Genomic DNA, 26,510 nt, shown 5'->3' on the forward strand with positions numbered 1-26,510 from the left:
CAAAGGGAAACAAGTGATGTCACAACCAAACCTTTGAAAACCATGCTGACCAGAAACCATGAAGAGCACACAGAAGGAATACAGGCGGACCACACATACAAGTAAAGATACAATAAGCCCAACTCCTTATTCCATATAAGACAAGATGATGGAGTTAATTCTTCCAAAAGCGCCAAAAGAGAAAAAAAAAAAGTCTGTCAGCTAGATTTTCTCTTACATACTAAAAATATCTCTCTCAAAAAAAAAAAAAATCAAGGTGCAGTGACTTTCTCAGACATACAAAAATGGAAAGAACTCATTGGCAGTGAGTGCATTTGTGCGACAATAATGTTTAAGATGGTTCTTGAGACAGAAAGGAACTCTGCTCAGAGCATTGAATGAGGCCCTAGTGCTTTGTGAACAGTTACTTTAGTATTTAGAGAGTAATGTGCTCTCCGTTCAGTACAGGCACAAAGATTTCCCAAATACCGATTGCAGGTAGCTGAATCTGCCACAGATGGACGCTAACTATGTCACAAGAGCATTCCGGTCATCCTGTAGAAGCTTCAGTGATAATAGCTAAAGACAAAGATAACCTAGTTTCTGTTAACGGCCATGAAGAGAAATGGCAGTGGGTCTGTGCATCAGAATAGGACCTGGGAGGATGAAGATGGGAGGGTGGACCCATTACTTTGCATGGTAACCTAGAATTTTTAAAAAATATTGCTCATACAAATCACTGAGCTACCGTTGCATATGGCATGGTTGTGTCTCATAACCATGCCAAGGGAAAGGCATCATATACAACGTTGCACGCCAAAGAGCACCAGTAACACTTTGTAATACTACAAAATCAGATACAGTAGCTCTAAAAAGCAGACCCAAAGTGCCTAGGGGTTTGCAGGGGGATCTGAAGGAACCATGGGGATGTTCTTGAGACATTTCAGAACTCAAAAAAAGGCCAATGAAAATACGAGTTGTTGGGGGTTTGTTGTTGAGACAGACGAGGAACTCAGGTGTGGGTAGCAGCTCTGGGAAGTCCCATGCTTTTGGAATCTCCGCAACAGTCTCTCCTGATCAAATTTTGAGGGTGCATGATGCTACTGAGAACAACAGAGGAGCCTTTTATTCATTTTTGTTTGATTTGTTTTTTGGTTCTTTTTTTTTATTTGATATATTCTTTATTTACATTTCAAGTGATTTTCCCTTTCCTGGATCCCTCCTCCCCGAAAGTCCCATAAGCCCTCTTCCCTCTCCCTGTTCCCCAATCCACCCCTTCCCACTTCCCTGTCCTGGTATTCCCTTACACTGCTGCGCTGAGTCTTTCCAGGACCAGGGACCACTCCTTCCTTCTTCATTTGATATGTGCATTGTGTCTTGGGTATTCCAAGCTTCTAGGCTAATATATATTAGTGAGCGCATACCATGAGTGTTCTTTTGAGGCTGGGTTACCTCACTTAGGATGATGTTCTCCAGTTCCATCCATTTGTCTAAGAATTTCATGAATTCATTGTTTCTAATGGCTGAATAGTACTCCACTGTGTAGATATACCACATTTTTGGTATCCATTCCTCTGTTGAGGACATCTGGGTTCTTTCCAGCTTCTGGCTATTATAAATAGGGCTGCTATGAACATAGTATCCTTATTACATGCTGGGGAATCCTGTGGGTATCTATCTGCCCAGGAGTGGTATAGCAGGGTCCTCATGAAGTGTCATTCCTAGTTCTCTGAGGAACTTATTTTTTATTTTTAAAGATAGGGTTTCTCTGTGTAGCCCTGGCTATCCCAGAACTCACTCTGTAGACTGGGCTGGTCTCAAACTCAGAAATCTGCCTGCCTCTGCCTCCCAAGTGCTGGGATTAAAGACGTGAGAGCCTTTTGATTCTTAAAGCTAGCTCATTAGCACTTCGTGGTCAGTCAGTGCACTGTTTAGAGTGGTTTGTTTCCTGTCTTCTTTACAATATTCTGAGAATTAGGAGCCCACTCTCTGTGTAGGAAGATAAGTCTGAGCAGCATCCCTTATTTCCCTTTCTCTTTCTTTGGTAGTTTTGATGCATGGAGCCTTAGTAAAATGAATCTCAGAAAACTTTTTCTAAGAATAATTTTCAGATATATATTTAAAGTAATATTTTCAGCCCCGAACCTCACATCAGCAGCTAAACACTTAAAGTTGGTGTCAGCACGAGAGGAAAGGGCTTTGGAGGAAAATTTAGGATTGGGTCTTGGCTCGGGATCTTCGGGAACTGTATAACTTCCTGGGTTTCATGTCTGTTTTTCCATATAGGACCAGGACTTGACTCGGCCATACCAAGAGCCCCCTGTGTTGTAGTCCACAAAAGCCTCTCTCTGGCCCACCCAGGAGACAGCCCCTTGTGCATTTTTTCATATCTGAAAAAAAAATATAGTCCACTGCTTTGTTTGATCTTGAATGAGTCTGTTCCCAGATTGACTCTAAAATTTCTTGTTCTTAAACCTTCCTTTAAAACATTTTAAGTCACACTAATGGTAGTGTGTTTTCCCACTACAGGCAGGAAAAATGATGACGAGACTTTTACTACTAATAAAAATCTAACTGTCGTATGTTTGTGGGTCTTTTTCGCTCAGACGTGACGGTGGTTTACCAAAATGGGTTACCGGTGATATCTGTGAGGCTACCTTCTCGGCGCGAACGCTGCCAGTTCACACTCAAGCCCATCTCTGACTCCGTCGGGGTGTTTTTACGACAACTGCAAGAAGAGGACCGGGGAATTGACAGGGTCGCCATCTACTCGCCAGGTACAGTCTTGCTCACTTTAAATTCTCACCTCTTCCTCATGCCCGACCCCAAGCAGCTCAGTACAAAATGACTAGTCCTGTTCCTGTTAACATTAGAGGGCAGGGTGGAGGGGTGGGGGTGGGGTGGAGTGGGTGGGAGGAGTGGGAGTGGGTAGGGGGTATAGGGGGTGGCTTTTCAAGCGTGGAAGACAAAGCCCTTTCAGTCCCAGTGGTCCTCGGGACTGTTCCGTGTCAGCAGATGTGTGCCCACAGGGAGTCTCATTCAAAGGCGTCTCTCATCGAATGTCACCACAAGGACAGGCAGGCAATCACATTTCACGTTGTCCTTGAGGCCTCTTATCATTACCGTAGGTGCAGAATATGTTTTTCCAGCAATTGAGCCCTCAAATGTTTACCAAAATAGTCTGTGATTTGAGAGTATACAATAAGCCTCTCATTTGATGAAACATCTGCTTATTTAAGTGCCAAAAAAAATTGTTTTTGCTTTGACTTAGAAAAGTCTTTCAAACCTACAGAAAGATTGAGACTAGTGAGTAAGTACCCATTTACCCTTCCGTTGGGGTCACCAGCCAGGACAGCTGCCAACTTCTGTTCTTTGCATTTTAACTGCGTGCTTTAAACCCCTCAAACATATCTAGTCCATCCTTGGTAGAGTCATTTGCTCCCATCTCAACCTTCCCTGCTGAATTAATTAGCAAAGTTACTCACCAGCTTAAAAGGTAAAAGGTAAAGGTAAAGGTAAAGGCCAGCTCTGCACCGCTCTTCAGGTGAGTCCAGATTCCAGCTGAGCCCATAGGTTTGTCTGTGATCAACAGTTACCCCTCTTGTTCCCACAGCTGCAGGGAAAGCGCCTGTTAAATCATCCAATTTGGCCTAGACACAAAGAGCCTCAGTTATACAACCCAGCATAGGCCTGGGGTGAGGCCAAGCTAGCAGAGATGAGAGTACGTTAAAGCTATTTGAGATTTGGGGATTTATGTTGTCTTTTTTCTGATCATTCTTTTTGTTTGTTTGTTTGTTTTTGTTTTTGTTTGTTCATCTTTGGTTTTTTTCCCCACCACTGCCCAACTTTTCTGATCATTCTTAAATAATTATCATGGGCCCGTGACACATCGTATTTAAATTGTTCACAGATGGCGTTCGGGTTGCTGCCTCCACGGGGATAGACCTCCTGCTCCTCGATGACTTTAAGCTGGTCATTAACGATGTAACGTACCACGTACGGCCACCAAAGAGAGGTGAACGCAGCTTTAATATGGTTTTGTTCATGTGGGAAGACCTTTGGGAGGAACTTAGTTTTTCCACGAGTTGTCTGGAGGGTCTGACACCACGCTGGCTTCCCACTCTGTCCAGCGGGACTGTTCTGGCTCAGAGCTCGGTAGTGCCTGGCTATACCTGCCTTCAGCTCTGGAATCCCACCTCGGGCCTGGAGCCTGGTCATTCCACTTCCATTACCTGAATGTCCTAACTGGAAGCTCCTTCCTGGCCCATTTTTTTCTCTTTAAATGTGTTTTTAAAATTGTGTGTGTGTGTGTGTATTTACTATTGCACAATTGTAAAGTACAACTCTCTTGGGAATTAGTTCTTAATTCCCCTAAAACCCCCTAACCCACTAACCCATTTAGCCAGCTCACAGCCTCTTGGTTTCCTTGCAGAAGGATTTCTGTTGGCTTACAGTTCCAGAGGAGCACACTCTATCAGGGCAGGGACATGTGGCTCATACACTAAACCAATACGAAGTAAATCTTTATGTTTAAATAAAGGATTCCTATGTTCTGCTAAACACTGTAGTAGGTGTTAGCCATTTTTCTTTCTATGATGATTTACATTCTGCAGTCTAAAGTCAGTTGTTGTACAGACATTTTTGGCCTCCAGTGGGATTAGTAAGTACTTTGGAGTTGTTACTACAAACTGTAATCGATAGACCTGACTTACAAAAAATATGTCTAGTTTTATCTTAAGCAATACAGAACTTAAACACATCACATATGTCTGAACAAAATCATCTCACACAAAGCAGGCTTTTTTATAAAATGCCAATAATCTCATGTACAGCACCCAGCAGGATATTTTTTAGACATAATTAAATGCACATATGTAAAACACAATGTCAAACAAACCTACTAGCAACCCATATAGCATATGATAGACTATCTCTGTGATCCCAAGGATTTTGGAACCAGCAATTATCAGGCTCTGCCAGACATCACTAATGTGAAAAAAAGTTGATCTCAAGATGGGAATCCAGATTCCTTCTGAATGCATAGTGCCCTCTTGCCACTATAGAATCAAAATGTTCTGAGTCCTGGCCATCTATATTCTTATAATCTTAGGAACTTCTGACATACACCTACTTATTTACGTGTGGGGGAAAAAAGTGAGGTGCTCAACTTGGGTACACATTTTAAGAGGGCAGCAAGGAGCTGAAGACATGGCTTCATGGTTAAGAGCACTGGCTGTTCCTCCGAAGGCCCTGAGTTCAGGTCCCAGAAGCCGCATGGTGGCTCACAACCATCTGTAGTGAGATCGGATGCCCTCTTCTGGTGTGTCTGAAGACGGCTACAGTGTACTTATGTATAATAAGTGAATGAATCTTTAAAAAAAGAGAGGGGGGGTCACCAAAGTACCCATCAAGGTAATATTTTAACAGCCCTTTTTTTATGCACACATACATAAAATGCGTGCTTGAGTATTGCTGGTTTGTCTGCTCATCTCCAGTGTAGCTCTGCCCAGCGCGGATGTTCAGTAGCCCTCTGAAATAGCATTGCTGCTTTTATGTCTCTTTGGACCATTTTTCTCCCTTTGCCTGAGATAATTGTCACTTCCCCTTCTACCATCACTGTTCCCCACACTGACTACCTAGGCCAGTGCTTCTAACCTCCCTTATGCTGTGACCTTTTAATACAGTCCCCGTATTTTGTTGACTCCCAACCATAACATTATTTTTGTTGCTACTTCATAACTGTAATTCTACTGTTGTTGGGAATCTTAATGTGAATATCTAATATGCAGCGGTAGAGACCCACAGGTTGAGAGCCACAGTCCTAGGACATTTCTTTTTGATCCTACTCTTTAAGAATTTCACTAAAGCCAGACTGTAGTGGCACACACCTTTAATCCCAGTGCTTAGGAGGTAGAGGCAGGTTGATCTCTTTGAGTTCAAAGCCAGCCTGATCTCCACAGTCGGGCTACACAAGAAACCCTGTTGTGGGGGGAGGGATAGGTTGGGGGGGGGAAGAATTGGATATATCAAAGAGAAAGTTGAGAATGGAAGCCCCAATATAGTCCATGTCGGCCTTACCACATCAGATCATCCCTGCATTCCTGACCTGGCTCCTTTCTCCTGCGCCTTCCTCTCCTGCATTTTCTCATGTTAAAAGCATCATGTTAGCTCAGCCATGACACCCTAAAGGATCCTAGTCATTCTTTCCCTGGCTCCAAGCAAGCCAGAAGAGATTAGCCTCTGAATTCTGCATCTTCTTTTTCTTTGTAAATGCCCTCTGAGAAGGTAGGCCCTGTGACTCACGATTCCTTCTATGCTGAGGGAACCAAATGGGAAGCATTTTCACTGCTCAGAGGCCAGATTCTCTTGTCTAGCGACAGGAGAAGAATGAATGAATGAATGAATGAATGAATGAACGAACGAACAAATGAAGTGTAACACTCAGGAAAGTAAGGATGTGAGCTTCTGTATACAGTGGCACACACTAAGGGCTTTCATTTGACATTAGGACTGATGCAACAATTTGTTGGTGTTTCCAAACAGAAGTAAATGCTTTCATTTTTTTTAAATAAAGCTGCTCTCGGGCAGATTAAGGGAAACTAAAGCAGAAACTGATCATAGGAGGAATTGTGTCTGATTCATGGGTGTTTTTTTTTTCTTTTTCTGTGTCTCAAAACCATGAGGTGTCTGCCCAGCTTCTCCAGAAGTAAATTGGGATATGAAGTTCTCAGGGGTCAAAAGTCTAAAATTTGTGGGGGGAACTCTAACCCAAAGGGTGGGATTTGGTAAACTCGGCAGGATTCTTGAAGAATTTTTTGTTTATCTTTGGTCTTTGAATCAGTCTTACTATAGAGCTGAGGCCGGCCCCAGGTTATCAATCCTACCACCCCTCCCCCTCTGCTAGGTATACCTACCACGTCTAAGCTTCATACATAGCTTTAAAAAATTGTATGTGTGGTAGTGTAGTGTGGCTTTTAAGAACTAAAAATATTCTGAATGTTGTATAAACTGTGACTTCACGCACACCAGGCTCCAGAGACAGAGGGCTCACTCATACGCAGTCCTGAATGGCCGTGCGCCATGTTTACAAGGATAGCAGGCTGTAGGTGGCGTGGGTCCTTAAATGTTGACAGCCTTGGGCCTAAGCCAGGGGAACAGGAGGACCTGTGCCCCGGGTTGGAACAAGGGCACATGCCATAACAGGAGGGCTAGTTGCCAGCCCTGGCACATCCTTTTAGCAGTCATTTAGCTGGCCGCCATTGAAGTCTCAAACAGAAATAAAACAGTAGAAAGGAACACAGAGCCCCCAACGCAGCTAGCTACCTTTCTCTTCTTGGAAAGGAAGGGAACGTACCCATGTCACAAGAGGATCCGACTTCCCTGCTAAGGAGAATCATCAAGGTTGGCACCACTAAAGCCAGTTCCCATTTAGCCACCCACAGGAAGCTAGAGAGCTCGCTTCATAATGATTTGACATGAGAAACAGGGTCGAAAAGGCACACTAGCCAGGGATAATGACTGCCTTGTTAGAGACCAGAAAGCCAAACCTTCTCGAATTGTGTTTGTGGATAATAAGATTTCTGTAGTTCGTTATATTAGCATAGCTCTCTACTGTTATCATTATTCTGAGACTGGTGGTGTGTACACTGGTAAACTGTGTGTGTGTGTGTGTGTGTGTGTGTGTGTGCGTGCGCGCGCACGCGCTCATAACATGCAGGATTCAACCCAAAGCACTATTGCTAAACCATTAGAGGCCTTTCCATTTCCTATGACTTCGTCTTCAGTGACTTCTCCGGGTCAAGGGTTGGGGTTATTATTGTCATCCGGGGCCCGACAGTACCTTACAGCCATATCATCCTTGTTAAGGCAACCTGACAAATGAACCATAAACTCAAACTCTACTAAGGCTCTACCAGTGCAGAATCCAAAAGATAACTTCCTTTCAGCCAAGTGTAGAATATATCTCTGTGACCTACAACTTAGCATTTTCCGGGTTTTTTAATTGCTAGTAGCATTGGGTGGTATGTTACGTTGTTGTTATGATGGAATAGATAACACAGTCATAAAGTTCATCTCCCAAAGTCTAAAATAATCTTACTTAAAACTCACCCAATCCCTGTTCCCCAGCTATCCTTTGTAGCACAGAAGCAAGGATGTATACAATTTAGGCAAAAGGCAACATGTCATGCATACTATTTCTGTCATTTGTATTGGTCACATTTCAGTTAATGAAGCAGAGACATGGGTGAATATTATAAAATAAAGATTATGGCAAGAGGCTGGGGAGATAGTTAATCAACAAAGAGCCCGCCTCACAGTTCTCTGAACATGGAAGAAAAGTCTAGCACGATAGCACATACCCAGCACCTAGGAGGCAGAGACAGGCAGATCCCTGGGGTTCACTGGCCAACTGGTCTACCCTGATGGCAAGCTCCAGGCTGGACCTTGTGTCAAAGGTGGTAAATGATGTTCTGAGGATGACACTCGAAGCTATCCTCCAGCCTCTACACACACGAGCACACATATATATGTCTTTCCCTGTCTCCGTCTCCCCAGCACATGCACGTATGTGAAAACACACATATACAGGCATGGAAGTATTCACAGTAGGAAAAAGACCTTTTACAGTTACAGCTACAGCTGAAGGAGAGGGGATCCGAAAGGGGAGCTTGGAGGGTCAGAGAAAAGTCTGGAATGTTGACACTTTGGCACCATGGAAGACTGACAGGTTGTTAGGAACCTGGATATCCGAGCGTGTCCAGGTTTTAATGGAGGACGGTGATGAGGTGCTTTAATGTAGGCAGAGAAATCCTTCTGTGTTGTTAAATAGAACTTTCTGGCACAGGGCTTTGAGTTCAATTCCCAATGCCAAGAAAGAAAAAAACTGTGATATGAAAAATGTCTCATTTCTTCCCTGTCAAATATAGTAACCATGAGTAAGTGGACTGTAGTTGAAGAGCTGAATTTTTCAATTATTTTAAATTTAACACATGGGAAGTTATAGAAGTGTTATTCAGAAGATTAAAAAAAAAATACAAAATCAGGAGTTGAATAAGTTCACCAAAGCATTGTATTGTTGAAAAGCACTAAAAGTAGGTTTTGTATTCCCATTACAAAAAGCATGCGAAGTAATAAATATCTGTATTTAGCCATGTCACAGTGTATGTATTTCAAAATAGCACATTGATGGTGTGTATTTATATATATATATATATATATATATATACACACACACACACACACAAATATATACACACTTTTTACTCATCAGTTTAAGATAAATAATTAGTTAAAAATAAACAGAAGCATGTGGCTCATGTCCCCCATATTGGACAGGCCATTTTTAGAAGGCTGCATCGGGTTCTGGGCCTGAATTCGCTATTAACCAACAAATGCTGCAAATGCGGGGGAGAGCAGGTGCAAGGCTGGCATCAGCAGATGTCTCTGCGTCGGCCTCCTCCTAACCGCAGCATCCATCCTCCAAAGCGTGGTGCTGTTGCCTTCACTTCTCCTGCCAAAATCTCACCTAGATCTCTCTCAGGCTCAGAGCCACTCAGAGAAAGGCATTCTGGGAAACACACAGACGATTTCACACATTGACCAGGCATAAAAGCCTAACTAGCCTGCGTCCCTTCCCTAGTAAGAGGCTCTGGCACCCTTCCCTTGTCCTCTGCAACTGTCCAGCTGTATTTGTTTGGATGAGGTCTGTCCGGTGTCCGTGTGTCACTCCCTCCTCCATCCCACTTCCCATGTCCGTCATCTGTCTGTCATCTGTCCGTCCTGTACCCCACCCTGCCCTCCCCCCCATTGCTTGTTTTCTGACTTACGGGCAGGACTTGGAGTCTTGATCTTTTGCCACAGTTTACAAGCAACACTGGGAGGACAGTATGGAGAACTGTTGGGATCGAGGGAGGGTGGATCAGAGTTCAGATTTTAAAGAAGAAGAAAAAAATAATTAAATATTAACCTATATTAAACAAAGTTAAAAAAAAAAAAACTTCAGAAGAAACTTTTCTATGACTGTGGAATGAGAACTCTACAACATCAGCCCAGCAGTGGGGAAAAAGATGTACTACCTTGGTAAGCACAGGAAGACTGATGGAAAAATACATTTCACAGGCCTGGTGGTACTTGCCTGAGATCCCAGCTCAGGAGACAGTCTTGGGATGAATTCAAGGGCAGCCTGAGCTACAAAATGAGACACTGTCTCTTACTCAATTAACTAATTCTATATAGTAGAACCCATAGCCTGAAGATTTTTTTAAACTAACACTTTTTTTTAGTGATTAGCTAATAGAAATTTCCTTTATTGTAAAACAAATGTAAATCTTATTTCCAAATGCTGTGATAAGACACCGTGACCAGGGCAAGTTATAGAAGGGTTTGTCTGGGCTCATGGTTCCAGTGGGATGCAGGCCCATGACCGTCATAGCGTGGAGCATGGCGACAGGCAGGCAGGCAGGCATGGAACTGAAGCAGCACTTGAGAACTCACATCTCCACCCAAAAGCAGGCACACCGGGCATGGCTGGAAGCTCTCAAAGCCTCAAAGGCCACTTCTCAAACACACCCCTCTGTAGGGAAAATGGGCGGCCCATGGACCCGTGCAGGGACGGCAGGCTCCTGTGTATCTGTGGAGGGAAGCTGGCCGGCTATTGGGGAGGTCCTTGCCCAGAAGGCAGGGCCATTCTAGCATGGGCCTCCCATACCTGTAGAGGAAGCTTGGCTTGGCTCTTGGTCCTTTCTGGTAGCTGGAGACGCTGAGGCCTGTTTCACTGCTCCTACACTGCGGGTTTTGATAAGAAGAGACAGTCCAGCCGGGAGGTGGTGGCGCACACCTGTAATCCCAGCACTCTGAGAGGCAGAGGCAGGCGGATTTCTGAGTTTGAGGCCAACCTGGTCTATGGAGTGAGTTCCAGGACAGCCAGGGCTACACAGAGAAATCCTGTCTCGAAAAAATCAAATCCAAAAAACCAAAAAAACAAAACCGAGGAGGAGGAGAAGGAGGAGGAGAAGGAGGAGGAGAAGGAGGAGGAGGAGACAGTCCATAGCTTCAAAGCTTTATGATAGAGATGTAGGAAGAAACAAGAGATAGAAAGTAAAGAGAGAAAGAAGAGATAGAGGGGTAAGAGCTGGCCATGACTGCGTGGGAAGAGGGGAGAAGAATGGGGAGAGGGGTAACAGGGGGGCAAGAGCATAAGGGCAAGAGAGAAAAAGCAAGAGAGCTAGGAGGAGACAAGAAGCCCCTTTTTATATTGGACTGGGTTACCTGGCTGTTGCCAGGTAACTGTGGGGAGGGGAAGACCTGGCTGTAGCCAGGTGACTGTGAGGGCAGAGTCCACCCAGAACACTAGGGCCTGGCCCTTTGTGTGACTGATGGCCACAGGATTATGTCCAACACCCCTCCAATAAGGCTATACCTAATGCTCCCCAAACAGTTCCACCAACTGGGGACCAAGCGTTCAAACACGAGCCTATGGGGCCATGCTCTTCAAACAGCCACAGCACGGGATACTACTATTGGGAGAGAACTTTTTTGACCACAGGTAATTCATATCAACTTCAGGGGTTATCTTTTCAAAAGAGAACTGAGTTGCAGGTAGAGTCCTAGAGAGGTCCAGCATCTTAGCTCAGCCCCTGGCCTGGGAGTCGGAGCAGTGGGTTCCACCAGGTCACACCAAGGTTCTGGACAGGTTACAGAAGACATGCCATCTGGAATGCAGTGTCCTTGTGTGGAAGTGCTGTATTCCCATGTGAGCTTGCAGCTTTGTCTCAGGGAGGGTCCTGTTGTCATGGATGACTTCAAGAGACTTCACAGAGGTCTTGTCTCCATCACTGTTGACTCCATAAACATTTCCTGAAGCTCTGGAAAGTTCCATGTTGGATGCTTTACCGTGTATTCTCCAGTCTACGTCCTAGCCTTATGCAGATTTCTTCGTTGATTAACTTTAGTGATAATTCTGCTGAAGTATATTTTCAATAGATGGTTAATGTTCTTTGGGCTGTGTTATGATCTGGGAAAGAACTGATCTGGGCTTGTGGAGCTGAGTTTTTATTAGAGACTCAAAACACATTTTAGATTCTTGGAAACACTGCTGCCCATAATAGAAGATACTGAATCAAAGGCTTTAATCTTTTTGGTCATCTTCATAACTATGTCCTTCACTGCATGATGCTGAGGCCAAAACAGGTATTCTCAGCCTTCGCCAAATAAGGCTGAGTAGAAAAGTTTGGTTGGCGTGTTAGGGGGGGAACTGTGAATTATTAGATTATTGGAGTGAAAGTGTATGTATGTATATATGCATGCATGTATGTATGTGTGTATGTATGTATGTACTGCCCTTATCATTTGCAAATTTGAAAGGCTATATATTTTTTCCTCAGAATTGTCTAAGTGGGAGAAACATAAACAAAAATGTTAAGGCCACAGGTAAATTCCAGAGCAACCATTTAATAAAGAGTCTTAATGAGGCTGACCCTGGCCCTCCTGGCTGGCTGGCTTTGAACATATATCCTAAGGTTTTTGTGCACGTGTGTCTGTTGATACTATTACTATTTTTTAAGACTGGGGATTGAACCCATGGCCTGGTAAGCCAGACAACCTCCCCAGCCACACCTACCATTAGGGGTCGCCCTTCCGGTTTATCTTGGCTGTGTCCATATTTGTCATACTTAAACGTCCGTGAATTAAAGTAATAGGTGTTGACTTCAAAGTTGCCCTCATGTGAATTTACTTCCTTGATATGTAGACTGATTTAAAAAAAAACAGTTATTCAGTTTAATGCTGAAGGTCTCCTGTAATGGATGGAGCTGCTTGAGTGAGGCCTTGTCATTTCTTCATAGTCCCGGGAAGAGCAATTCTTCATTTAAAGTATTCAATGTTCATTACATTTTTATTTATTTATGTAGGTGTGCAGGTGCACATACTTTGAGTGTGTGCATACTTGTGCACACGTGGAGGTCTGAGGACAACGTGTGGGAGTCACTTCTCTCCTTCCACCATGTTGTTCCCTGGGATTGGACTCGGGCCATCAGGCTTGGTGGCAGGCACCTGTGCCCACTGAGCCATCTCCTGGCTGAGATACCCAATCATTATTGTATTGTATTGTATTGTATTGTATTGTATTGTATTGCGTTGCGTTGCGTTGCGTTGCGTTGCGTTGCGTTGCGTGGCGTGGCGTGGCGTGGCGTGGCGTGGCGTGGCATTACATTGCATTGCATTGTATTGTATGGTACCGTATCTTTTTGTATTCTCCCTCTCTCATACATCCCGTCCTGGCCGTTACAACCCTCTTTCCTTCAGACCTCCTAAGCCATGAGAATGCAGCCACGCTGAACGACGTGAAGACCCTGGTCCAGCAGCTGTACACCACACTGTGCATCGAGCAGCATCAGCTCAACAAGGAGCGGGAGCTCGTGGAGAGGTTAGAGGACCTCAAGCAGCAGCTGGCGCCCCTGGAGAAGGTGTGACCCCCCTCACACTTCCCCCGCATTACCCTTTCCCCCAGGACACACGGGCTTCTGTGACTCTCTTCGATACAATTGGAACCACTCGTTCCAGTTGGTCCATTAACTTTTTTTGGCCCAAACCACTAAAAAAGTTTCAATCACAGCGAAAAGAGGACTTGAAGGGAATTATCTGATGCTCAGTAATAGACCAAGAGTACTGAGGTCCATTTGTGCCGCCCTGTACCGGATTTACCAGCACTGATACAAAGGCTAAAGTCAGCGCTGATCCAAAGAGCTTCTGGTTGTAGAGGGATCCAGGGGAATAGTTGGGAACACTGTTTCCGTAGACTTAACTTGCTATAGTAAAAAGCCATGATATTATAGATACAGAAAGTCAACTCTAAAACACTGCAGATATGATCTAGATTTTTTTAATTGCATTTATTCATGTATAAATCTGTGGACACCCACACGCCTCCATGAGCACATATGGAGGGGAGAGGACAACAGGCAGGAGTTTCTCCTTTAGTGGGAGTCCCAGGGATAGAACTCACGTCCTCAGCCTTGCCTACCCACTGAGCATCTCACCAGTCACTGTGATTCAGGCATTGACGTGTTATTCATATACCTGTGTGCATCTATACTTACACACAAAGGACAGCTGGGAGTAATATAATGTCCTAATGCAGTCGTAGGCCCATGACTGATTTTTCTCCTTTACACTTTTAGAATATTTTGTAGCGAGCACATTAACCTGGATGTTTAGCATGTTGCAGGTGCGGTCACAGCTCACTTACTGATGGGGATACATTCTAAGAAATGTCTCTGAGAGGTTCCCCTGCAGGAACCTCAGAGGGTACTTGCACAGACCTAGACAGTCTAGGCCGTCACTCAGCTGGCCTCTCCTGGCAGTCTGAGATCTGGTCACCCTACATGTATGAGGCATGTGGAGCATCCTCTAACATAGCAGTAGAACGTACAAGTTTAGAAAGCACTTTCCCCCATAGCGTAGTGTCCGTTGTCTTCAAGGATCATGTCACCCTTTGACGTGCGAACAACGCAGTGGCCTTACTTTCACCAGTGTCACCACAAACACGGGAATCACACACTGTCTTGTGTGCACATCATATATGTGGTCCCTCACTGACCAAGCCCACGGTGTGGCATGGGACTATATTCTTATTTTAAGAACCTGGATACTTGGGATTGAGGAACAGAATACGTCCCTTTAGTACTGTGCCTGTGCTCTCGTAAGGACAGTTGTTACCACACTGATGCCACCGTGTGCCACAGTCGTGCAGTGTCCTTGCCTGTCCTCGACCTCGTCCTAAGTGCATTCACTCAGCATCCACAGACTGCTCACTTGCTCTCTTGCTCTACTGCAGGGCATTTGAACTGAAACTGATAATGGATGCCATCTGGCATCCCCGTAAGCAGACGTTACAGTTTTTATTCTTTCTCTTTCAAAAGAGTTAGCCTTGCGGGTGGATAAGCCTGCTTCTAGGACAAAAGACTAATACAGCACATAGAAATCGTAGTTGTCGCTGTAGATATTCTGTTCAGTGAACCCTACCGCTGTCGTTTAGGAAGTCAGTTACGTTTGCTGGACTTGACTCCAGGGTGCGGTAGGCCCTGTTCCATTAGTGGACGTAGAGCAGTTTAAATAGGCTCAAGTTGGTTCTAAGAGCAAGTGACTAATGCTGTCCCCGCGTGCCCAATAGGTACGAATTGAAATTAGCAGGAAAGCGGAGAAGAGGACCACTCTGGTGCTATGGGGGGGCCTTGCCTACATGGCCACGCAGTTTGGCATCTTGGCACGGCTCACCTGGTGGGAGTACTCCTGGGACATCATGGAGCCGGTCACCTACTTCATCACGTACGGGAGCGCCATGGCCATGTATGCGTACTTCGTAATGACGCGCCAGGTGAGGTTGCTCTTCAGGGCTCTTTACACACTGGGGAAGGAGTCTACAAGGCCAGCCCGCAGTTCTGTGTGGCACTGGTGGAGGTGCTCAACATGGACATGTGCAGGACACGGCCTTGGCCACTAGGACACGTGTGCATAGATGCTTCCAGAACTGAGATCACACGATAAGACAAGTAAGATAGGAAGAGTGTGCCTTCATACGTGTTCACTATTTTGCTTGATATTTGTTTATTTGTAATATTGTTTTTAAAGTGCTAAGGCTCAAACCCTTATATACACTAGAGGGGTGCTCTACCCCTGAGCTCCATCCCAGCCCTCCTGACTCGAGTCTCTGTATTTATGTAATTACTTTAACAGTTGGGTGGAACTCTTAGAATGGAGAATTCCTTATCATTAATCGAACGCATAGACTAAACTCTCAGCTGCATCTGTGTACATTCAAGGATGGGATGGTTTGACTTCCTAAAAGAGGTGACAACTCAGCCAGCTTACCCTCAGTCAGTTCTCTATCAACCAAGACCAGCTTAGTGAATGCCATTATCTAGAACCAAGTTTTGTTGACAGGTTTTGTTGACAGGTTTTGTTGGTTCAAGTGTCATGGAGTATGCTGGACACACGCTCCACCACTGACCTGTGCCTGAGTCCCACACTCCACCGCTGAGCTTTACCTGAGGTCCACGCCCCACTGCTGAGCCTTACCCAACTCCCACTCTCACCACTGAGCCTTCGCTGAGCCCCATGCCCCACCGCTAAGCTGTACCTGAGCCCTTGCAGCACTCGTCTTTGTGTCCATCACACTGGATCTAAGCAGCAGCCTTGAATAACAACCATTTGAAGCAGCGGAGACACGCAAGGCTCCCCGGACTCTCTTTTGCGTCTAAAGCAGACTAAGAGTTGCTTCAAGCTGCTGCTTTTGAACCAGACAGTTCCCTCCGGCCGTTAGATCAGAGTTCGTGCAGCTCGGGTTGTGTGGGGAGACGAAAGCGCGGGGATCTTACTTAACCTTTCCCAGCCTCCCATGTGTACCTAGCAGAGAAGGCAGAAAGTACACTGTCCGGTCGTCTGAATGCTCACCCAGGCCTGCTGGGATCCTGTGACTCACAGAAGTCGCTGAAGGAGCAGAGCCGGCAAGCATGCCAATCACTCGGAAACCTGCCTCAGTTTCCCTCTTCCTCCTCAGCCTGGACAATTGATGCTGCCCATTCTTAAATGTCTCTCAGCTCACCTGTGTTTTCACTATGCTCTAGTCTCCAAGGCACCCATCATCCCCTCTCCCCTCCCCTCTCCTCCCCTCCCTTCTCCTCTCTCCCCTCCCCTCCCGTCCCCTCCCTTCCCCTTCCCATGCTATTCTTTAGTCTGGAAAGCTCGCCCTGTTCCTTTCTGTCCTATTTCAAAGCTTACTTAAATCCCCACCTTTCACGAACAGCCCCTTGTCTCCCTGTTATCTTGAAACACGGCTGTGTATTATTCTATTGTTCTTGCCCCGAGCTGTGTCATAATTGTTGGTTCAGTGTCTTTTCCTTCAAAGGAGACTGTAATATCATCTTTTACTTGGGTTTGTTTGTGTATGTAGAAAGGTGTGGTCTGCTGGCTTTGGGGGGCAGGTTCTTACTTCGTAACTCCATGTGGTCTGGCGTCTGCCTGGGCCTCTGGCAGGCCAGGGCTCCTCATGAGCCCCACCACACCTGTGTAGCCTGGTGTCCCCACATCATATATTTTACATCAAAATGCATAAATATATAGCCACTCGTGTAGTTAGTCTCAATTCTGTAAATGCACACCCATTCCACAGATGTGGAAGTAAGGCTTCTTAGGATAGGAATCACATGTTGAAAACCGTAGGCCCAGGAACTGAGCCCATGTGTGTCCTGTCCCCAAGCTTCCCTTTCCAATAAATTTTTATATCGTATTCCCTTCTGTTGGGTTCATTTCTGAGTAGTTATTTCTGAAAACTAAATCATCTGAATCTAGAATAACAACAGAAATACCAAACATGATAGGTATGTGTCACACAACCATATTCTAGCACGTAGGTAACGGGCAGGAGAGCATTGTAAGGTCAAGGCCATCCTGGTTTACATAGAGAAGTCTAGGCCAGCTCGGGCTGTGGGGGAGGGGGTGACACTGCCCCAGAGAGCCCTGCTTTGCACACGTTCACTGGGGCTCTGCATTACTGCGGTGTCAGTCTGGAACACAGTGGCAACGCTTTTTCATTGTCATGGAACTTGCAGCTTTAAAACTCTGTCTGTCCTGTGTTCAGTACTCCACTGGACTTCGAGAATATTGTTACTGCCCCCAAGTGACAAGTTACGACATGGCAGTAGTAAACAATTTGGTCACACCTCTGACCAGAAACATTAGTAGTAAACAATTTGGTCACACCTCTGACCAGAAACATTAGCCGATCGATTTAAATGCACATAATTTCCTAGGCTAAATATTGGCTTTCCTAACTTGCATCTCTAATTAGCACCATGAGCTAAATGACTGTTAAACAACATCTAAATGCTTCAGAATCATCACAATGATACGCTACGTTCGTTCTCAGCCCAAAGAATCTTTGTAAGACAGCAAATTTCTTGAAATAACAAAATCTGGTGAAACCAGGCATGTAATCATCCCAGCTTAGCCACAACAGAGGAGACAATAACACTTGGTTGGTCTACAGTACAATTCCACGGAGCACTGGAAATGAATAGACTCTAGCGGAGAAAGAACCAAAGCCTGGAACGGGGCAAGTGTTTGTAGTCCCAGCTGCCTGAGGGGATGAGGCAAGAGGCTAGCTTGACCCAGGATCTGGGCCAGCCTGGGCAACATGAGAACAACGTGTTTAAGAAATAACTAAATATGGTCTGTCTAAGAGTTCTTATTGTATTGGGCCTAACCAACAGTGAATTATCAACCAGCAGTTAATAAATATCTTTAGACTACTACTACTGAGGACTAACGGCTAATTTCTCCTTTGTGTTGTAGGAATATGTTTATCCAGAAGCCAGAGACAGACAATACTTATTATTTTTCCATAAAGGAGCCAAAAAGTCACGTTTCGATCTAGAGAAATACAATCAGCTCAAGGATGCAATTGCTCAGGTAAGTTCTGTAAGAATTAAATGGCCCCAGCCCCGTCTTAAATAGCTTCATTATTATCGCTAACCATGGTCCTTCAGTCGGGCAGCCTAGAGGAGGGGTCCAGCCACCGTTTTCTGTATAAAGGTGGATAAGAAAAACTTTATTTAGCTAGAAGGTTCATTTTTAAATTTTTTAAGGGGGTTGGTTTCCTGTTAGAAGGATATGTTTCTGTGTGTCAAGGCAGTGTCATCTGTGACCCAGGCTGTCCTTGAACTCACTATAAAGCAGTTGTGGGTGATTCAAACCCCTGGTCCTCCTGCCTCCACCTTCCATTAGGATTGATAACTAGTTGATGCCAAGGGTTGAGGTGAGGGCCTCAGGCTTGGTAGGCAAGCGCCCTGCCCCGGCTGAGCTGCACCCCGATCCCAGCTGGTTTTGCTGTTTGTTGAAGAGACAGGTCCGGATGCCTGCCTTAGGCTGACCTCTAACTCCAGGGAACTCTCCTGCCTCAGCCTCTCAGGCTGGGCGTGCACCTGTATACCATCACCACACCAACTGAGTCTCAACGTTCATGATGAAAATAGTGAGCCCCAACCGTACTGACAACACAAACACACTGAAATTTTTAGAGCTGTTTTTTTTTTTAATTTTTTCATAGTCAGTTCTTCAGAACTGAACTATGAGTCACCTGAAGATTTTTTGTTTCTGTTTTCTTGTTGATTTCCTTTTCCTTTAATCTCTCTATGATGATTGGGTCAAAGTCTTTCCAAGTAAATTGGATAGAAGCTACAGCCAAAAGCAGAAGCTCCGCCTGAACTGTGAGGCGGAGAGCCTGGGACGGCTTGGCAGGGCATGCCAGAGGTCATTCTAGGGGATGTGTTTTAAAGGCACCCTTCTTTTCCACGGAAGCTGCCCCTCTTTCAAACTCCTGCAGTTACTTTGATTTTGGTGACTAGATCCTCATTTGGTCCCCCATAGTCTTGTGATTGCAGAGATTTTCAACAGTTCCCAGAAGGCCTTCCTTCCTCAGAGCACTCGGCTGCCCTTCTCTGGTGTGTTTGTGTGTCTGTAGTGTGTGTGTGTGTATGTGTGTGTATATGTGTATGTCCATGTCTCTGTGTGGTGTATGAGTGTGTGTATCCATGTCTGTGCATGTGTATGGTATGTGAGTGTGTGTGTCCATATCTTGTGTGTCTGTGTCTCTTTTGGGAGGGATGTTGTGGTATGTGAGTGTGTGTATCCATTTCTGTGTGTGTTGTGTGTTTGTATAAGTGTGTGTGTGTCCATGTTTGAGTGTGTGATTGTGTCTGTGTGTGTCTGTGTCTCTCTGTATGTGTCCCTGTGTGTGATACATATGTATGTGTCTGTGTGAGTATGTCTGTGTGTATGTGAGCATGAATGTATGTCTTTGTGTATGTATGTGTGGTGCATATGTGTGTGACTGTGTGTGTGTCTGTGTGTGTCTGTGTACAGTGTGAGTGAGTGTGTGTGTCTGTGTGTATCTTATATGTGTTTGTGTGTATGATCATGTACATGCGAGTATGTGTATTGTGTGTTTATGTGTGTGTGAGAGTGTGTGTGTAAGTACACACTCACATTGCCTTTTGTTGCTGCATGAAGTCATTCTGAGCCACAGTCATCTCTGAACCAGTACAAATAGAGGAACACTAGCCACGCCCATGCTAATTAATACAATTCTTTTTTTTTTTATTATTATTCGATATAATTTATTTACATTTCAAATGATTTCCCCTTTTCTAGCCCCCCCACTCCCCGAAAGTCCCGCAAGCCCCCTTCTCTTCCCCTGTCCTCCCACCCACCCCTTCCCACTTCCCCGTTCTGGTTTTGCTGAATACTGTTTCACTGAGTCTTTCCAGAACCAGGGGCCACTCCTCCTTTCTTCTTGTACCTCATTTGATGTGTGGATTATGTTTTGGGTATTTCAGTTTTCTAGGTTAATATCCACTTATTAGTGAGTGCATACCATGATTCACCTTTTGAGTCTGGGTTACCTCACTTAGTATGATATTCTCTAGCTCCATCCATTTGCCTAAGAATTTCATGAATTCATTGTTTCTAATGGCTGAATAGTACTCCGTTGTGTAGATATACCACATTTTTTGCATCCACTCTTCTGTTGAGGGATACCTGGGTTCTTTCCAGCATCTGGCAATTACAAATAGGGCTGCTATGAACATAGTAGAACATGTATCCTTATTACATGGTGGGGAGTCTTCTGGGTATATGCCCAGGAGTGGTATAGCAGGATCTTCTGGAAGTAAGGTGCCCAGTTTTCGGAGGAACCGCCAGACTGATTTCCAGAGTGGTTGTACCAATTTGCAACCCCACCAGCAGTGGAGGAGTGTTCCTCTTTCTCCACACCCTCTCCAACACCTGCTGTCTCCTGAATTTTTAATCTTAGCCATTCTGACTGGTGTAAGATGAAATCTTAGGGTTGTTTTGATTTGCATTTCCCTAATGACTAATGAAGTTGAGCATTTTTTAAGATGCTTCTCCGCCATCCGAAGTTCTTCAGGTGAGAATTCTTTGTTTAACTCTGTACCCCATTTTTTAATAGGGTTGTTTGGTTTTCTGGAGTCTAACTTCTTGAGTTCTTTATATATATTGGATATTAGCCCTCTATCTGATGTAGGATTGGTGAAGATCTTTTCCCAATTTGTTGGTTGCCGATTTGTCCTCTTGATGGTGTCCTTTGCCTTACAGAAACTTTGTAATTTTATGAGGTCCCATTTGTCAATTCTTGCTCTTAGAGCATACGCTATTGGTGTTCTGTTCAGAAACTTTCTCCCTGTACCGATGTCCTCAAGGGTCTTCCCCAGTTTTTTTTCTATTAGCTTCAGAGTGTCTGGCTTTATGTGGAGGTCCTTGATCCATTTGGATTTGAGCTTAGTACAAGGAGACAAGGATGGATCAATTCGCATTCTTCTGCATGCTGACCTCCAGTTGAACCAGCACCATTTGTTGAAAAGGCTATCTTTTTTCCATTGGATGTTTTCAGCCTCTTTGTCGAGGATCAAGTGGCCATAGGTGTGTGGGTTCATTTCTGGATCTTCAATCCTGTTCCATTGATCCTCCTGCCTGTCACTGTACCAATACCATGCAGTTTTTAACACTATTGCTCTGTAGTATTGCTTGAGGTCAGGGATACTGATTCCCCCAGATTTCCTTTTGTTGCTGAGAATAGTTTTAGCTATCCTGGGTTTTTTGTTGTTCCAGATGAATTTGATAATTGCTCTTTCTAGCTCTGTGAAGAATTGAGTTGGGATTTTGATGGGTATTGCATTGAATCTGTATAGTGCTTTAGGCAAAATGGCCATTTTAACTATATTGATTCTGCCGATCCATGAGCATGGGAGGTTTTCCCATTTTTTGAGGTCTTCTTCCATTTCCTTCTTCAGAGTCTTGAAGTTCTTGTCATACAGATCTTTCACATGTTTGGTAAGAGTCACCCCAAGATACTTTATACTGTTTGTGGCTATTGTGAAGGGGGTCATTTCCCTAATTTCTTTCTCAGCCTGCTTATCCTTTGAGTATAGGAAGGCCACTGATTTGCTTGAGTTGACTTTATAACCTGCCACTTTGCTGAAGTTGTTTATCAGCTGTAGGAGCTCTCTAGTGGAGTTCTTTGGGTCACTTAGGTAGACGATCATGTCGTCTGCAAATAATGATAGTTTGACTTCTTCCTTTCCAATTTGTATCCCTTTGACCTCCTTATGTTGTCGAATTGCCCGAGCTAGTACCTCAAGTACAATATTGAAAAGATAAGGAGAAAGGGGGCAGCCTTGTCTGGTCCCTGATTTCAGTGGGATTGCTTCAAGTTTCTCTCCATTTAGTTTGATGCTGGCTACCGGTTTGCTGTATATTGCTTTTACTATGTTTAGGTATGGGCCTTGAATTCCTGTTCTCTCCAAGACTTTAAGCATGAAGGGATGCTGAATTTTGTCAAATGCTTTTTCAGCATCCAATGAAATGACCATGTGGTTTTGTTCTTTGAGTTTGTTTATGTAGTGGATTGTATTGATGGATTTCCATATATTGAACCAACCCTGCATTCCTGGGATAAAGCCTACTTGATCATGGTGGATGATCGTTTTGATGTGTTCTTGGATTCGGTTGGCAAGAATTTTATTGAGTATTTTTGCATCGATGTTCATAAGGGAAATTGGTCTGAAGTTCTCTTTCTTTGTTGGATCTTTGTGTGGCTTTGGTATCAGCGTAATTGTGGCTTCGTAGAAGGAATTGGGTAGTGTTCCTTCTGTTTCTATTTTGTGGAATAGTTTGAAGAGTATTGGTGTTAACTCTTCTTTGAAGGTCTGGTAGAATTCTGCACTGAAGCCATCTGGTCCTGTGCTTTTTTTGGTTGGAAGACTTTCTATGACTCCTTCTATTTCTTTAGGCATTATGGGACTGTTTAGATGGTCTAGTTGGTCCTGATTTAATTTTGGTATTTGGTATCTGTCAAGGAAATTGTCCATTTCCTCCAGATTCTCCAGTTGTGTTGAGTATAGGCTCTTGTAGTAGGATCTGATGATTTTTTGGATTTCCTCAGTTTCCGTTGTTATATCTCCCTTTTCATTTCTAAGTTTGTTAATTTGGATACTTTCTCTGTGCCCTTTGGTCATTCTGGTTAAGGGTTTATCTATCTTGTTGATTTTCTCAAAGAACCAGCTCCTGGTATTGTTGATTTTTTGTATGGTTCTCTTTGTTTCTACTTGATTGATTTCGGCCCTGAGTTTGATGATTTCCTGCCTTCTACTCCTCCTGGGCGAAATAGCTTCTTTTTGTTCCAGGGCTTTCAGGTGTGTCATTAAGCTGGTAATGTATGCTCTCTCCATTTTCTTTTTGGAGGCACTCAGGGCTATGAGTTTTCCTCTTAGCACTGCTTTCATTGTGTCCCATAGATTTGGGTATGTTGTGTTTTCATTTTCATTGTGTTCTAAAAAGTCTTTAATTTCTTTCTTTATTTCTTCCTTGACCAAGGTATCATTGAGTAGAGTATTGTTCAGTTTCCACGTGTATGTGGGCTTTCTGTTGTAATACAATTCTTAAGGATGAGACCCAAGCATGTGATAGGCTCTAAAGATGCTTCAATTGACTGCACATCTCCCTTTAATGCTGTCGTAGCAATGCTAAGACCCAGGCCTGTAATCCTAGCGCTGAAGTCTGAGGTAGGAAGGCTTCTATGAGTTTGTGGTTAACCTAGGCTACCAAGTGAGACTGTCTCAAAAGTCAACAGCAAAGCCAAGCACCGTGGCGCATGCCTGTAATCCCAGCACTTGGGAGGCAGAGGCAGGCAGATCTCTTGAGTGCAAGGCCAGCCTGGTCTACAGAGTGAGTTCCAGGACAGCCAGGGCTACACAGAAAAACCCTATCTTAAAAAAAAAAAAAAGAAAGAAAGAAAAGAAATAAAAAAATCAACAAAAATTCAGTGACTGAGTAAAATACTTAAATAGATGAATGAATAAATAAAGTCTGAAATGCCAGAGCCTAAGACTGGCTCCTCCTACAGGTTTATGGAGAAATGCTGTCTCACGTGTCTGGCATGGTCCCTGCATCCTTAGCCTGGGCTCCTTATCCCCCGGGCAGGTCTGCTTTGCTGAGGCTGGGTGGGCAGCTCGGCCTTGGGCTAAAGTCTTCGGATTTTCAGAGTCCCTGGGCGGATGGTTAGGAAGGAGAGCGGCTCCCTGTCTTGGTAGGCACTGATGTTGCTGCTGGCTTCCCTAGCTGCCCCTCCTCACCTGTTGTTTCTATTTTAGGCAGAAATGGATCTGAAGAGACTGAGAGATCCTTTACAAGTGCACCTGCCCCTCCGACAGATCGGAGAAAAGGACTGACCCGAGATGAGCGTGGATCCCGGCAGCAGAGAGCGCGCCTGTTTGTAACTCACGCCTTTTTAATTAAAGCATGGCCGGTGGAAGCTGGGGTGTGTGGGGCAGAGGGTTTTTACCTTTAATTCTAAAATCAAAACACAAAAAGGATCTTAGGGGAAAAAGGGATCTGGAGTGCTGAGGATCAGGCCTTGTGGAATCCAAGGGCAAAGGGCTTCGGCATCTTGTCTTAGGCATCTCCGTTTCCGGAGGAGAATGAAGAGTCAGCCGCAGCTGGGAGGACCATGCTGGGGTGTCCGCTTCTTGCATCTTTGCAGGGTCTGCAGAACACTAACGCACCAGCACCCCACTCGGCTCTAGATTTTTTTTGTTGTTGTTGTTTTTGTTTTTAATTTAAAGTTTCTTATTTTTGACATAGGACTAAATAAGTGTATAAGAAAATCAAATCTTCTGATTTGTGACTGGCAGAGTCTGGGCCGGGGCAGTTCCCTTCATTTTGAGCTGGATCTGGTCTCTGTAGAGTTACCGGACTCCTCTCCACCCCGCACCCCTTTTTTGACCCCCTACCTATTTACAGATACTGGTTGGTCACACCGCTTTTACCCACATAATCATTGGAATTAATTTATGATTGTTTGATGATTGACACTTGGGTTATCTCTTAATGAGATCTCATGTCTATCTCCCTGGGCTCTGAATCAGTGTCTAGAAATCACTGGCAATACTGCATGAGGGTTTTGTTGTATTTCGGTTTTGTTTTTTGGTTTGTTTTTTTACTAATTAGTCTTGAGAGGAGGAAAATTGCTTCCTTTAAGTACCGATCCCATTGATAATCCCCACTTCCTGCACACCACGGATCAGAAGGCCAGTGCTCATCCGTGCTTCCAAACGAGGAGGATGTAAGGTTTACAAATCGGATAAAAATCAGGCGATGCGGCTGTTTCAGACCAGGATAGCCTCGGTTAACCTAAGACACACACGTCCTCACCATCACGTGCCCTGGAAACTCCACCACCCCCGCTGCTGGAAAGCAAGGGCGGATCTCAAAGGGAGCAGCTATCTTTTTACCAGGAATACCTTCCTACAGCTTCCTTTACCCTGTCTTCTCCACCCTGTTTCTTTTGATCTTAAACCAAGAGACAGGAGAATTACTCTTACACTCAGAGTGTTTTCTACCATCTTCCCCCAAGGTACCTGCACTCGAAGCACTCTGCCTAGGGTCCTGTTTTTAACTGTTCTGGGGACAGGATGGCAAGGCTGGCGGGGCCTTGCCACACAGCCGATTGGGTGTTTACTTTTGGTTTGTTTCCTTCTCGTGATTCACCCCTCCTCCTGGGACAAGGGGTTCCCTTTCCCCTCCTCCTTTTGGGATCATTGCGTATGAAAGAAAACCTTTAAGTGACAAACCCAGACTCCAGGTGCCTTGCAGAGGTCGAAGGCCAGCTGACCGGCCGCCGCTTCCGCCACCAGCGGCCGCTGGCCTGCCAGAGTGAGAGGCCGCATGTCTCGGTCCCCAGCCCGCCTCCTCCTTCCTTCCTGTCCTTCAACCTCTCCCTTGTTTCTTTTCCTTGTGCTGATTATTTTTAAGCCATCTATCCTGTTTGTGTGCAGGCTTCTTAAGGAGTGGCACAACGTGATGAGCAAATCCTCCGGTGGTGTGGGAGGCAGGGGGGGGCAAGCGAGATGTTGAACACATGTACAATCCTGTATCATTTATGAAATATGTATAAAAAGCAATGTACCTTCTGGAACAATAAATACTTATTCAATTTTTGAATCGAGGCATCTCGTTCTTTACCACAAAGCCAGGAAGAAACTGCCTTTCCTGTGATGGTAGCTGGGAAGATTTTTCTCTCTAAAGTTTTACTTTATATAGGCTAGGCATGGTGGTACACGCATTTAATCCCATTTAATTCACTCAGGAGGCAGAGGCAGGTGGATCTCTGTGAGTTCCAGACCAACCAGTTCCAGGCCAGCAAGAGCTCCACAGTTAGACCCCGTCTCAAAACATAAAGCTGGAGAGATGGCTCCGCAGTTCAGAGCACTGACTGCTCTTCCAGAGGCCCCGAGTCCAATTCCCAGCAACCACATGGGATCTGAAGCTCTCTTCTGGTGTGTCTGAAAGCAGATAGTGTACACACATACTTACAATAACCCCAAACAAACAAAAACAACAACAACAAAAACCAGACAACAACAAAAAAATAAAGTAGATTTTATAAAAGATAGCAATATCAG

The 26,510-nt window shown here is 44.7% G+C and overlaps 1 protein-coding gene across 1 annotated transcript in view; it reads left to right on the forward strand.

Moving 5' to 3' along the window:
• Nucleotides 1–26,049, forward strand: part of Mcu (mitochondrial calcium uniporter) — a 174,978-nt gene extending 148,929 nt beyond the window's left edge. Inside the window, exons 3-8 of the mRNA XM_052163464.1 lie at nucleotides 2,586–2,756; nucleotides 3,890–3,994; nucleotides 13,282–13,442; nucleotides 15,149–15,352; nucleotides 18,328–18,444; nucleotides 24,201–26,049. Coding sequence (XP_052019424.1) covers nucleotides 2,586–2,756; nucleotides 3,890–3,994; nucleotides 13,282–13,442; nucleotides 15,149–15,352; nucleotides 18,328–18,444; nucleotides 24,201–24,278 — 836 coding nt within the window. The 3' untranslated portion in view covers nucleotides 24,279–26,049. The remainder of the gene's footprint in view (nucleotides 1–2,585; nucleotides 2,757–3,889; nucleotides 3,995–13,281; nucleotides 13,443–15,148; nucleotides 15,353–18,327; nucleotides 18,445–24,200) is intronic.
• Nucleotides 26,050–26,510: the final 461 nt, after the last annotated feature.

This window comes from Apodemus sylvaticus, chromosome 19 (assembly GCF_947179515.1).
Source record: "Apodemus sylvaticus chromosome 19, mApoSyl1.1, whole genome shotgun sequence".
Classification (NCBI taxonomy): Eukaryota; Metazoa; Chordata; class Mammalia; order Rodentia; family Muridae; genus Apodemus; species Apodemus sylvaticus.